General features: G+C 43.5%; 1 protein-coding gene across 1 annotated transcript in view; it reads left to right on the plus strand.

Moving 5' to 3' along the window:
* Positions 1 to 12217, plus strand: part of lama2 (laminin, alpha 2) — a 207320-nt gene that overhangs the window by 59346 nt on the left and 135757 nt on the right. Inside the window, 7 exon segments of the mRNA XM_080021184.1 lie at positions 2562 to 2613; positions 3224 to 3414; positions 7143 to 7322; positions 7455 to 7544; positions 9577 to 9694; positions 9900 to 10078; positions 11752 to 11854. Of these exon segments, the coding sequence (XP_079877310.1) occupies positions 2562 to 2613; positions 3224 to 3414; positions 7143 to 7322; positions 7455 to 7544; positions 9577 to 9694; positions 9900 to 10078; positions 11752 to 11854 (913 nt within the window).

Consider the following 12217-nt stretch of genomic DNA (forward strand, 5'->3'; position numbering starts at 1 on the left):
TGTGTGTGTGTGTGTGTGTGTGTGTGTGTGTGTGTGTGTGTGTCCAAATCACACCGACACAAAATAAATTCTTCATGGGCCGATTAAGCGCCGGACACCAAGCTACGCACGTGAGTTAAATGGACGGATCGGGCCTTTCCTTTTAAACATTTTAAGTGCTCATTTGGCTTGATTTGTGCAAGATTGCTGCCAAAAGGCACTTCCTGGTATATCATGGTGATATCCATCAGTAACAGTACGGTTTTGAGATGGAAATAAGCGGTCATTAAAAGCACCGGGCAGCACCACGGAAATGTGGGAAAAAAAAGTACTTTTTTGTCCAATGCAGAATCCCAAAGACAGTATTGAAATACTAAATGACAAACGATAATGGTAAAACAATGATTTTAAAGGTGATCCATTATGCAAACTTCAATTTTTCAGTGCTTGTGCACATACTGGAAATTTGGGTATCTGATGGGCCCACTAACACACAAACTGTGAAATGAGAAAACCCAGTCAGTTTTTTGTGAGAATACATGTCATAAAACGAGCCGTTCAGCTATGTGTACTACGCAGCATTCAAACACATTAGAATGGGAATCGCTTTCAATCTGAATAACCCACCGGATCCGCTACCATTGAAGCTAAGCGCTAATCATGGGAAGTGCTCTGTTGTTGGCGGCAGAGACCAGCACAAATCTTTTCAAAGAAAGAGGAATTAATACCATCTGTCTGTGATAAAACTGCAGTCGATAGTATCGACGAAAAGTATTTGCTGTGTGTGTGTGTGTGTGTGTGTGTGTGTGTGTGTGTGTGTGTGTGTGTGTGTGTGTGTGTGTGTGTGTGCATGTGTGTGCATGTGTGTGCGTGTGTGTGCGTGTGTGTGCGTGTGTGTGTGTGTGTGTGTGTGTCCATCGTCGGTGGACTGTACCAGGCACGTAGCTGTGGCTGGGCCTAGGTGGGCCTGGTCCCACTAACTTATCATCCAGGCCCACCCAGCTAAGTTTGATCAAAATACATTTTGTGATAAAAAAAATATAAAAACAAATTAATATAAACTTGATTGATTGTTGACTTGTTTTGTGTGTGTCTTCTGATTAAAACTGAACTGTTGAAACAGTTTGTAGGGAGTCTCAGTCTCTCCGGAACCTAATTGGTTGCTCCCCGGCACCGACGCTCTCTGGCAGTCAGCCTGGCGCGGGTTCACCTGCCAATAACCACCTTCTCACAACTGGACAGGGGTGGAAATTACAGGGTGGGGGGGGGTGGGGTCTGGACCACCCCGGCACCCCAACCCTCCCGGAAAAACAGAGTTGCCCCCCTCAATATATATTTATAAACATAACTATATCATTTTAAATAGTCGCAGCTCTGTGACCTGATTGCTGCCTCTCTGCTGTTCAATGATTGCGAGCTGAGAATAAGAATAATAAATATCAAGCACACATATTACGGCTTGTTTTCCTTTCAGCCACCTACTTATTAAGGTTTTCCGACGCGTAAAGAAGCTATTTTTGTTGTTATTTGTACATAACACTGCAGTATCTTGAGCTCATCCTTTCCCCCCCACCAAACAAATCCTTTTCTCTGCGTTGCTACATTTATGTTTGTGGATTTTTGTTGACGCTGTTTGTTGGATTTTAGGGGTAAAAAAATATCCTCTTCTGATCCAGATTTGATCAAAACGCAGTTTGTGACACACAGCAAGCCTCAAGACCACCAACACCCCCCTCCCCCACACATACACACACACACACACACACACACACACACACACACACACACACACACACACACATACACACATAAACACATACACTAGCTACTTGCATTCATCTATGTTTAGCTACTGAAGCCGCCTGTTGTCTTGAAGCTGTCACAATGTTTCCTGCTGCTCCTCAAATGAACACACACACACACACACACACACACACACACACACACACACACACACACACACACACACACACACACACACACACACACACATCATCATCATCATCCTGTACTGTGTGAATAGAGAGAACAGTAACTCTTTGAGGTGGATCTGAATGACTGCTATAAGGTTACAATGAAACACACACAATTTTCCCAACACACACACACACACACACACACACATACACACACACACACACACACCACCTTTTTTTCTCGATTATTATGAAATTTGACACTGTTTCCAAAATCGAGAGAACAGAGGGAAAATTATCTATCTATAAAACATCTATATATATATATAGATCTATCCATCTAGAATCTCTTTATCTATCTATGACCGATCAGTGAGTCAGTTTGTCTGTTTTCCATCCCTCTAACTTACTGTAAAAAATGAATCTGGCAGCCCTTCACATTCCGCCCCTCTCCCACATGGCAGAGGAAACACCAGCCTAGTATTCCCACAGAAAAGCTAAAGGGTAATATTCACCAAAACATTGGTTGTGCCAGCAACCAATCTGTTGTCACAGTTTCAGTGTAAATTCCTAAACTAGTTAAATGGAGAAGTGTTTGTGTGCGTGAGACATTATTAATACATTGTGCACTCTCTGTTTTTCTCTTTATCTATCTTTGCTGTTCAGGTTTTCCAGATTGCCTATATCATCATCAAGGCTGCCAACTCGCCCCGCCCAGGTAAACAGCAGCCCTGTACATATTAGTATCTAGAAAGTCAATGTATGTTTTCCCTTTTCTTGGGTTGGGGGTGGTTACTCATTGCTGTAGCACTGAAGTTGTGAGTTGAACCCGATTAAGATCTATGACTTCCCTTTTCCAACCTTTATGCCATCTCAAATACTCTTTTAGATTACATCTTGAAAGTCCTTTTTTTTTTTACAAAGTACATTACGCATATCACGGTGTTGCTGGTCCAACACCAGGCCAGGAGGTGGAAAGGTAGAAAGGTCATCTGCGAGGTCATCTGAGGTGTTCTTGAGCACGTCACCCCTAACTGCTCCCCATGAACATTGCTGGCTTTGCTGCTGTGTGAATCTGCATAACTGACTGAGTGGCTGTAGGATGTGAATGCAGTCTGTGTACCATTTTATCATGGGATCGTGTTCTGATATCTAAAACCTTGGTAAGACTCCTTATTATGTGAGGGTTCTATCAGAAAACAACCCCTGTTTGAAAAAGTGATGTGGCTTGATCTGACCCCAGGGATTTCCATCAGTAGTGTATTGATCCTTCCTGCTGTCCCCGCCGCCACGTTTCAGAGCATTTAATCGTTATTTCCCCTCATCAGGTAACTGGATTTTGGAGCGCTCGTTGGACGGCGTGACCTTTGAACCCTGGCAGTACTACGCCATCACGGATACGGAGTGCCTGACGCGCTTCAACGTCAGCCCGCGGACGGGGCCGCCGTCCTACACCAGGGACAACGAGGTCATCTGCACGTCCATCTACTCCAAGATTCACCCCCTGGAGAACGGAGAGGTAACGTCTTTTATTTGCTGGGGATGGTTGAGTTCAGTAGATCATGCAAAAAAAACACTTCACTACAACTTTCTCATCTCCAATAATCTTGATAATATACTGTAGGAAGATTACATTTACATTTACATTAATTCATTTAGCAGACACGTTTGTCCAAAGCGACTTACATGAGAGGCTAAAAACAATCAAAGCATGCATCGACCATTGGAGCAGCATCGAACTTAAGTGCATGATCACCTGTTTCTAAATGCAACCAGATCCGTTGTTCGTAATTTTTAATTTGTTTTTCCTTATTATTATTATTGCTTATTATTATTGCTGACTAACAGTAGTGACCCAAGACTTGCTGAACAATTCTCTCATAGCGAACAAATCTTTTAAATGACTCGGGTCGCTCCGGCGAGCGGGTGAATCTTCGACTCACAAACTCAAAAATGACTGCGGGGTAAATAAGTCCAAGGCGAAAAAGGTCAAGGCGTTTGGTGTGATTCATATTGAATGTGATTAATTTACATTCTTCATTCCACCCGAGTGAACCTCAGCATTACCACAAATAAATAATTTTGACAGAATTGGAGAATTCCATTCGCAACTCAGAGACGAAACGACTCTCGTTCATTGTTCCTCCAGAAGTCCTCCCTCGCTTACCGTGCTTAACACCAACTGAACCAAACGAACCAAGAGTTGGAAAATTGAACGACTCTTTACCTTTCATCACTACTAATAGTTCAACTTAAACTTGTTCTGATGATCACAGAGCTGGTATCCTGTCTGGAATGGATAAGTTAGAATAATTAGTACAGACTTGCAATTTTGATATTGAAACACCACAACTAGTTTCCATAATTTCTGTATTTTAAGTGGAACGTTATTGTTCCATAGTCAATGATGAACAATAATAAGCACACAGGGTCAAAATCAGCAATCTCACTATTGTGTTAACTGAAAATCACAGCGGTAGTCCGTATGTGCAGCTGTCCTATCACGTGAGCGTGATCACGCAATGGATTTTTCATTGATGTACAGCAGATACTGTATACACAATGAGACCAAATAAGAAAATTCGATTTCCTTTGTGTTTTTGTTATATTTTTATTACTCTGAATCGGCCAAAATCAGATTTGGCGGGTCCAAAAATCGGAATTGACCAAGAAAATTGCAATCGTGCATCTCTGGCTGGTAAACATGTTGAGTAACTTTACAAGATGATGCATTTCAGCGAGTATATCCTGATGAGATAAATTACTATAGTTAGCCGTAGTAGCTCGCATATGATGTGATTAGCCTCGTTACGAGATGGCTACAGTGTGAATAACTGATGGAGTCATTTTGCTGCAGTAACTCAAACGCCACGGAGACTCCCTGTAAGACTATTGTGGCACTCAAAATATTTTCCCAAGGTTGGCAGGGCTGAGGTAGTGACTGGTCGTTGATGGCAGGTTTTGGTAACAACTGTAGACAGGAGAAAAGCTTTGGGAAGTTGTAAAAATATACGTAGACGCTAACATGCCTTGTGGTTATTTGTTGAGAAATGACCATTTTAGAAGACGGTCCAGTCCAAGAAAACATGCATAACCGTGGTTGAATAATTTAATAGCGGACGCAAGCGGGCTCCAGCCTATCACAATAATGGTGAGGTCAAACAGCTAATTTGCCGAAATTCAAGTTCAGTAGAGGACAGATTTAGCTGTGAATTGAAAATGTCTGAACACAAACAGACACCGTTGCAATGAACGGAACAATGTGTGCGTTACAGGATGTGCATAGGCACACAAGAGTTGCAAACTCACTATAAGTGACATTAATGAGGCTGGGAGACACACACACAAATACACATACATACACACAGAAACACACACACGCACACTCTCCTGAAACAATTCCACAATTCGGAGCGTGTTTAGGAGATTGTCTGTGTGTGTGTGTGTGTGTGTGTGTGTGTGTGTGTGTGTGTGTGTTGCGGGGGAGCAACAGAGAGAGTGCAGCTTGAGAGATGTAGAGATGTCGAGAGTCTGAGCAACGTTGGAGGTGTGTGTGTGTGTGTGTGTGTGTGTGTGTGTGTGTGTCTGTGTGCAACGTGAAGAGGAGTGGGGTGACGTTGGGAGTGTGTGTGCGACGCTGTGACACATCGCCTACGACTCATTATAGTTTCACTGTGATCAGACTGCTAGAGAGCTGTCAGCTCCACACACACAAACACACACACACACACACACACACACGTACACAACCAGCTCCATCGTTACTTCCAAGTGTACAGCTTGCACCCATCACGTGTTCTTCTACAACACACATGCACACACACACACACACACACACACACACACACACACACACACACACACACACACACACACAGTCTGCCCACTCTAAGTCTTTTTTTTGGCAGATGCCAAATGTTGCCTTGGCAACATTATTTATTATTTGTGAGACAGGCAGATGGGCAGGCAGACAGGAAGGCAGGCAGTCGAACCATTGTACTTATTATCTGGCTGCTTGTTGAACGCTGGTGATGCATGAATGTGAGCAAGCTCTACTGTTGCACTTCGCAAGTTGTCGTGGGCTGAGGAATTGAGCTAAATTGGCTCAAATGCCAGTGCACTGATTGCTCTTACATTGGCCAATTGGGAAGTTCATGACACAGCATGGAGATACAGTATAACTTTGTCTACTTTTTCAGCTTGTTTTCAAATAATTCCTCATTTAATAGAGTTAGAGTTGCTGGTTCTGGTTCCTGGAGTTCCTGGTTTGAGTCTAACTCCACCCACCGCAAGAAGTAGGTGGGGAGTATCTATTCTAAAAAAAGTTTGATAAAGACTGTTGGACTGTCCTTTTTTGAAAATATGGGGCTGTAGAGATTTGATCACATTTGTAAGAAAGACAAACATTAATATTATGACCAGGATTGATAGTGGCGATAGTGGCGCCGCCCCTAGCGGTCGCCTGCGCCGGCGCTCCGGTTACTTTCTTACTCTTTAGTATTTTTTTCCTTTTTTTATCACAATGCTGGACTTGTAGCCATGGGTTAGGGTGAGGGGTTAGGGGTTTGGGTTAGGATTAGAGTCAGCTTCTTTATTACATTTCACTGCATATATGTATGGAGTATGTATATGTATGTGACAAATAAAAATCTTGAATCTTGAATCTTGATGTGCTCCATTAGAGGACAGACCTGTATATTTCAGGTAACGGCTTGAAAAAACATTGAGTGCAGTACCTCTTAAATGTTTCTCTGTGGCCTCCATCGATCTATCACAATGTTAAAGACGTGTCTTTAACATTGCCTTTAAAGAAGTGTCTTTTTGTGCTATAAAACTCTTTTTATAGCGCAAATTGCTGTCAGAGTGGGTCTTTTCAAGCCTTGCAGTAAGACCATATGGATTGCCTGATTTCTGAGTAATGTACTGAATAGTGCCCCATTGTGAAATATAAGAAATATGCTCCTTCAGCTGCTGTGAAGAAAATGACAAGGAAGTATTATATGAAGAATTTCATATGACACGACAGTGACATTTGACGGATGGAAGGATTTGAAAGATGCTTAAGGACACCAATGTATACAGATGTTTATGGTAAGTGGTGGAATTGCAAACAAAGAAACAGCCAGAACTTGAGAGACCACCACGTTATCCGCTCCATCTTTAAACAACCATGTTCCAACTTTTCTCGTCCAACACAGTATCCAACCTTTTATTTTACGATCCCATCTCCCTGTCACCCTCCTACAGATCCACACTTCCCTGATCAACGGACGGCCCAGTGCGGACGACCCCTCTCCCATGCTGCTGAACTTTACCTCGGCCCGCTATATCCGGCTGGTGTTCCAGCGAATCAGGACGCTCAACGCCGACCTCATGACCTTGGCGCTCAATGACCCCCGGGACGTGGATCCCATCGTGACAAGACGGGTGGGAGCAAATGAAAACAGACTGTTCCGACTGCAAACCTAATATGTCGGCACTACTAATGGGTAATGCCACCAGTGGTTGAGGTGGCATGGAGATACTGTATATATTGATGTTTTCCCTTCCTTCCTTCAGTACTATTATTCTATCAAGGACATCTCCGTGGGTGGGATGTGCATCTGCTACGGCCATGCCAAGGCCTGCCCTCTCAACAGTATAACTAAGGTAAAGAAGTTAAGAATCTGTCCTTCCATCTGTTCATCCACATTTCTATCTCGCTATTCAGCTCTGTCTCTCCCTCTCCTTGCATCCCTCTCTGTCGCAGTCTTGTCGCAGAGTCTTTGTTGTTGCCACTTGACTCCCTTACCTCATACCTGGAAAGGGAGTCCCTCTGTCCTCTTTAAAGCTGCTGTTGAAACAGAAGCACCAGCGAACCTTCAGGCTGTAGGCCTTTCATCCCCGCTCTCCTATCAAATCTATTGAATTCACTTGGGCATATCTGCGTGTGTGTGTGTCTATGTGTATATGTGTGTGTGTGTGTGTGTGTGTGTGTGTGTGTGTGTGTGTTTGTGTGTGTGCGCGCAGCTGGCCTGCAGGTACCGTGACGCATCTCTGGTGTAATTCTAAACAGTGGAATGTTTGAAAACCGACACTAGATCTCTCTCTCTCTCTCTTTCTCTCTCTCTCTCTCTCTCTCTCTCTCTCTCTCTCTCTCTCTCTCTCTCCTCTCACTCATCCGTCTCACTTTGTCTCTTCCGTGTCACTCCCAGACATACATTTTCACACACTGACTCCGTGGTGTCAGCGCGTGAGAAGCTGAAACTATCAAGTCAGACTCGGGTGCGACAGCCTCCGTCTCTTACCCCGGTGATGATGTCATTGGAAATCAACAGTGTCGTGGAAGTGAACAGAGCTCTTGGCTTCCCCCTTTTCTCCTGCCAGTGTAGAGTATTAAAGATTGAGAAACGGTTTTGTTTATTGCCAGTTGCCATGGTGTTGCCAACAAGCGAAGTGGCCTCTAAGGAGAGCGTTGAAATCACTCAATAACCTCAATAATTGTACTGTGGTAAAATCCAAGGCAGACCAGATCATTTACTGAGATAATATTACTTCTCTGAATATGTCGAACTAATGAGACACATAGAACGTTTCTCATGGTCTTTGCACATGTTTTTAAAATCCTGTTTTACTGTCAAGGCCTACTGTTTCATGACCCACATAAATCTTCCATTCAGCCAACCCTGAGTCAGACACTGTAGGCCTAGAGAATGTTCTGCAATGTGTTTAATAACTCAAGACCTTCACTTAAACTTCCTCTTTCCTTTGTTTAATCTTTACACCTACAGACCTTTAACACCTTTTCATGTATCACCAAACACTGAGCACACGTGTGGCCCTGAGGGCAGATATACAGTATGTGGGATTGTGTCTGACATGAAAGCATGGCCCTTTCAGGCCCTCTCACGTTTCGTTTTGGCCCACGGTCACATTTTTTTGTGGGATTCTGTCACTCCTAGTACCTGCTAGTATCGCATCACTCTCTGCGCACGTTGTCTTCAGTTGATCATAATATTATTATTACCATTATTTCAGCATGGTAGCATTTCCCTTCTGGGTCTATCTTCTCCTTCTGAAAGTATTTCCGAATAAATATAGTTATTCTGGGGCAAATTCAGCTGTTCCACAAACAATGCAGTTAAATGGCGTTCCATAAATTGTAATTCAAGTTAATAGATTTACTTTCTCTTTTAGTAAGCAGTTGGTATCGTCTATTGATTTTGATTCACACAGCTAATAATCCTGATAGGTGACTGTGGTGTGAGGTGGCCACACCTGGCCTGGATCTAGGTGATTGGGTCAGAGTGGCTGCATACCTGTTGCTCGCTGGTTGGTCTACCGAGCAGCAGGTAAAACCCCCATCCCCACACACACTCAGGATAGGAACCCTGTCATGTCATGTTCTATCTGCTCCTGTGCTAAATACAACTGGCCCACTACAATAAACTGGTGTTAACAACCCCCTTCTGTGTCTATGTGCCTGAGGTCCCTGAACACTTGGGTGGCGTGTGGTAGGAAAAACTGCCACAGTGACATTGAAGAAGGAAAAAACACTGATGATAATCGTAACCATTAAGTTACCATAAAGATGCCAGACAATTACTTTGAGGCTCTAAAGAAGTGTTTGTTTGCGCGCCCATGTTCTGTTCACCATTCCTGGCATTAATTTGTGTGTTTTTATGTGTTTGTGCCTTTACAGAAATTTAGCTGTGAGTGTGAACACAACACATGCGGGGAGAGCTGTGATCACTGTTGCCCTGGTTACCACCAACAACCCTGGATGGCGGGGACATTCCTCACTCGGCACATCTGCGAGAGTAAGCAAGAACGGGCCACAAAATGACACTGAGCAAGACTTCTCCCCGGACATGCACACCATCCATCACAAGTTGAACAACAATGGAGGAATTACTCACAAGTATAGGAATACAGATTTTGCGTATATATGTCTACATATACTGTATGTGTGTGTGTGTGTGTGTGTGTGTGTGTGTGTATGTGTGTGTATGTGTGTGCTTTCAGAGTGCAACTGCCATGGTAAAGCCAATTCATGTTACTTCAATCAAACCGTGGCAGAACTGTCACTCAGTCTCGACACCCACGGCCAGTACAGAGGTGGTGGAGTCTGCGTGGGTTGCCGTGGGAACACAGCGGGCATTAACTGCGATAGCTGCATAGCCGGATTCTACAGGCCTGATGGGGTAGGTCCTCTTACAGCGAGTTGGTCATTCCATCTGCTAGCTGTCTGCTTTTCAGTTTGTCTGTCAATCTGTCCGAGGCTGGGCTGATCCCTTTGCTACTATTCTTGTTTTTGCGCCCCCGAGTGCTGACAGATTGATAGGATAATGTGAACGTAACTACTCAACCTACAGTCAACCATATCGAATGACTCACACAGGGTACACTACCTTGACATTATTAGTAGTAGTAGTTCTATCAGCATTGCTACTTTCGCACTCTCTCATGACTTCTAAATATTTTATTGTTCAGTTGGACTAATTGTACTGGTATGTGTTAATATGAAGGCTACGAATGCTATGAATGCTTTAAACCAAATGTTATACTACTCTAGCAAGCCATCAAGCTAACAGCCTATTATCATACAAGCTAGGTAATTGATCCTCTGGAGAGTCTTTCAAGAGGTTACAGGGGTCCCCAGCATACTGGTTAATAGTTAAACTTCCACATTATTTAATTAAGACCCATTAAAATGTTAGCGCCGTGACTCTAAAGCTGCTTTCACGTATGAACAGACAATGTCCAGATAATCAGGTCTTTGTCCGGAGTTACCCTTTCACACATATAGCACACAACCCAAGATGGGTAGAGCGTTTTGAGGTATTCAAAATGTATACAAAAGAGTGGAAATGAATATAAAGGAAAGCAGAAAAAAGTACGAAGCAGCTACGCTCCGTGCACAAACATCCGCAGGAAGGTAAATAACCCTTCTCCACCCTCGGCGAGCGGGCGTGTTGATGACATCACCAGTCGCGTGATAGAGACATCATCAACACGCGACACACCCACTCGCTCGTTGTGAATTCTCCAGACAATCACCTGCTCTGTTCACACATTACACTCAATCGGACATTACGCAGACTTTGTACTATGGTGCTGCCTGGTTAAAACCCAGGTAATGTCCGGATCAAATGATTCGGACATTTGCATTCGTTCACACATACAGCTCATCCGGATAATGTCCGGATCATTTCAGGGTTGAAGTGCATGTGTGAAAGCAGCTTTAGAGTTCAGAACTAGGACCCGAATGCAGACACTGAGGCTGACACAGGACTCAAACAACGGCAGTTTAATTCCAACGGGGGATCAGAACAAAAGAACAGTTCAGAAAAAAAAAACTGACGGAACAAGTGGCGAGACGAACTGACACAGAGGAAACTTAAATACCCAAAGACAGTTGAAAACAATGAACTTATTGACACAGGTAAAACGAGAAGACTCAGGAAAACAAGGGAGACTTCTACAGGACAAAACCAAAGTGACACACTAACTACACCAGAACAGATCACAACTCTGACCGTTACAGAATAAACAACGTTACCTTCATAACTGTAGTGTCGACAGGTATGAAGTTTGGACTAAATCTTACGTAACAAGACATATCTGCCCAGATTTCAGTCCCACAGACAAAATGTTGTGGTTTCAAATGTGGTCTGTGGCCTAATGCATCTCAGAGTGTCCCTCATATGAAAAAGGTTGAGATCCACTGTGCTAGGTGGTAGTGACCTGACAGTGGCTTGTCATTCCAGTAACGGCTGCTAATTGAGATAAAAGGGACAATGAGATAAATAATAATGTAATATACACACATATATGTAATGTAATGTAAAATATAAAACGTGACTTTGTCATCCAGGTGAGCCCAGAGGAAGAAGAGGAGCCCTGCCAGTCCTGCTCATGTGACCCTGATGGCTCTGTCAGTCAATCATGCGTTGCGGATCCTGGCCAGGCCACGCCCGGTACCGTTGGAATGCAATATCAAAACCAATTTCAAAAGCGGCAACAGATGCACACACAACCTCCCCCTCCTCCAGCACACACACACACACACACACACACACACACACACACACACACACACACACACACACACATACATATACATACACAGCACTTTGGAATGTATGCATACATACATTCCACATTTGAAATTGACTTTAAAGTGGTATTTCAGTATAGTTTCGCCAATTTAATCCAGTTCCATTCCCTAGGGACTCTGGGGTTAGTGAAGTTCAGCTGCACTGAAGCTTCAGTTATTAATAATTTCACCTGACGGAGCAGCTATTTTAATATTGGAGTTAATTTTATTCCCTATTTACTTA

Source organism: Zeus faber (genome assembly GCF_960531495.2).
Source record: "Zeus faber genome assembly, chromosome: 2".
Taxonomy (NCBI): Eukaryota; Metazoa; Chordata; class Actinopteri; order Zeiformes; family Zeidae; genus Zeus; species Zeus faber.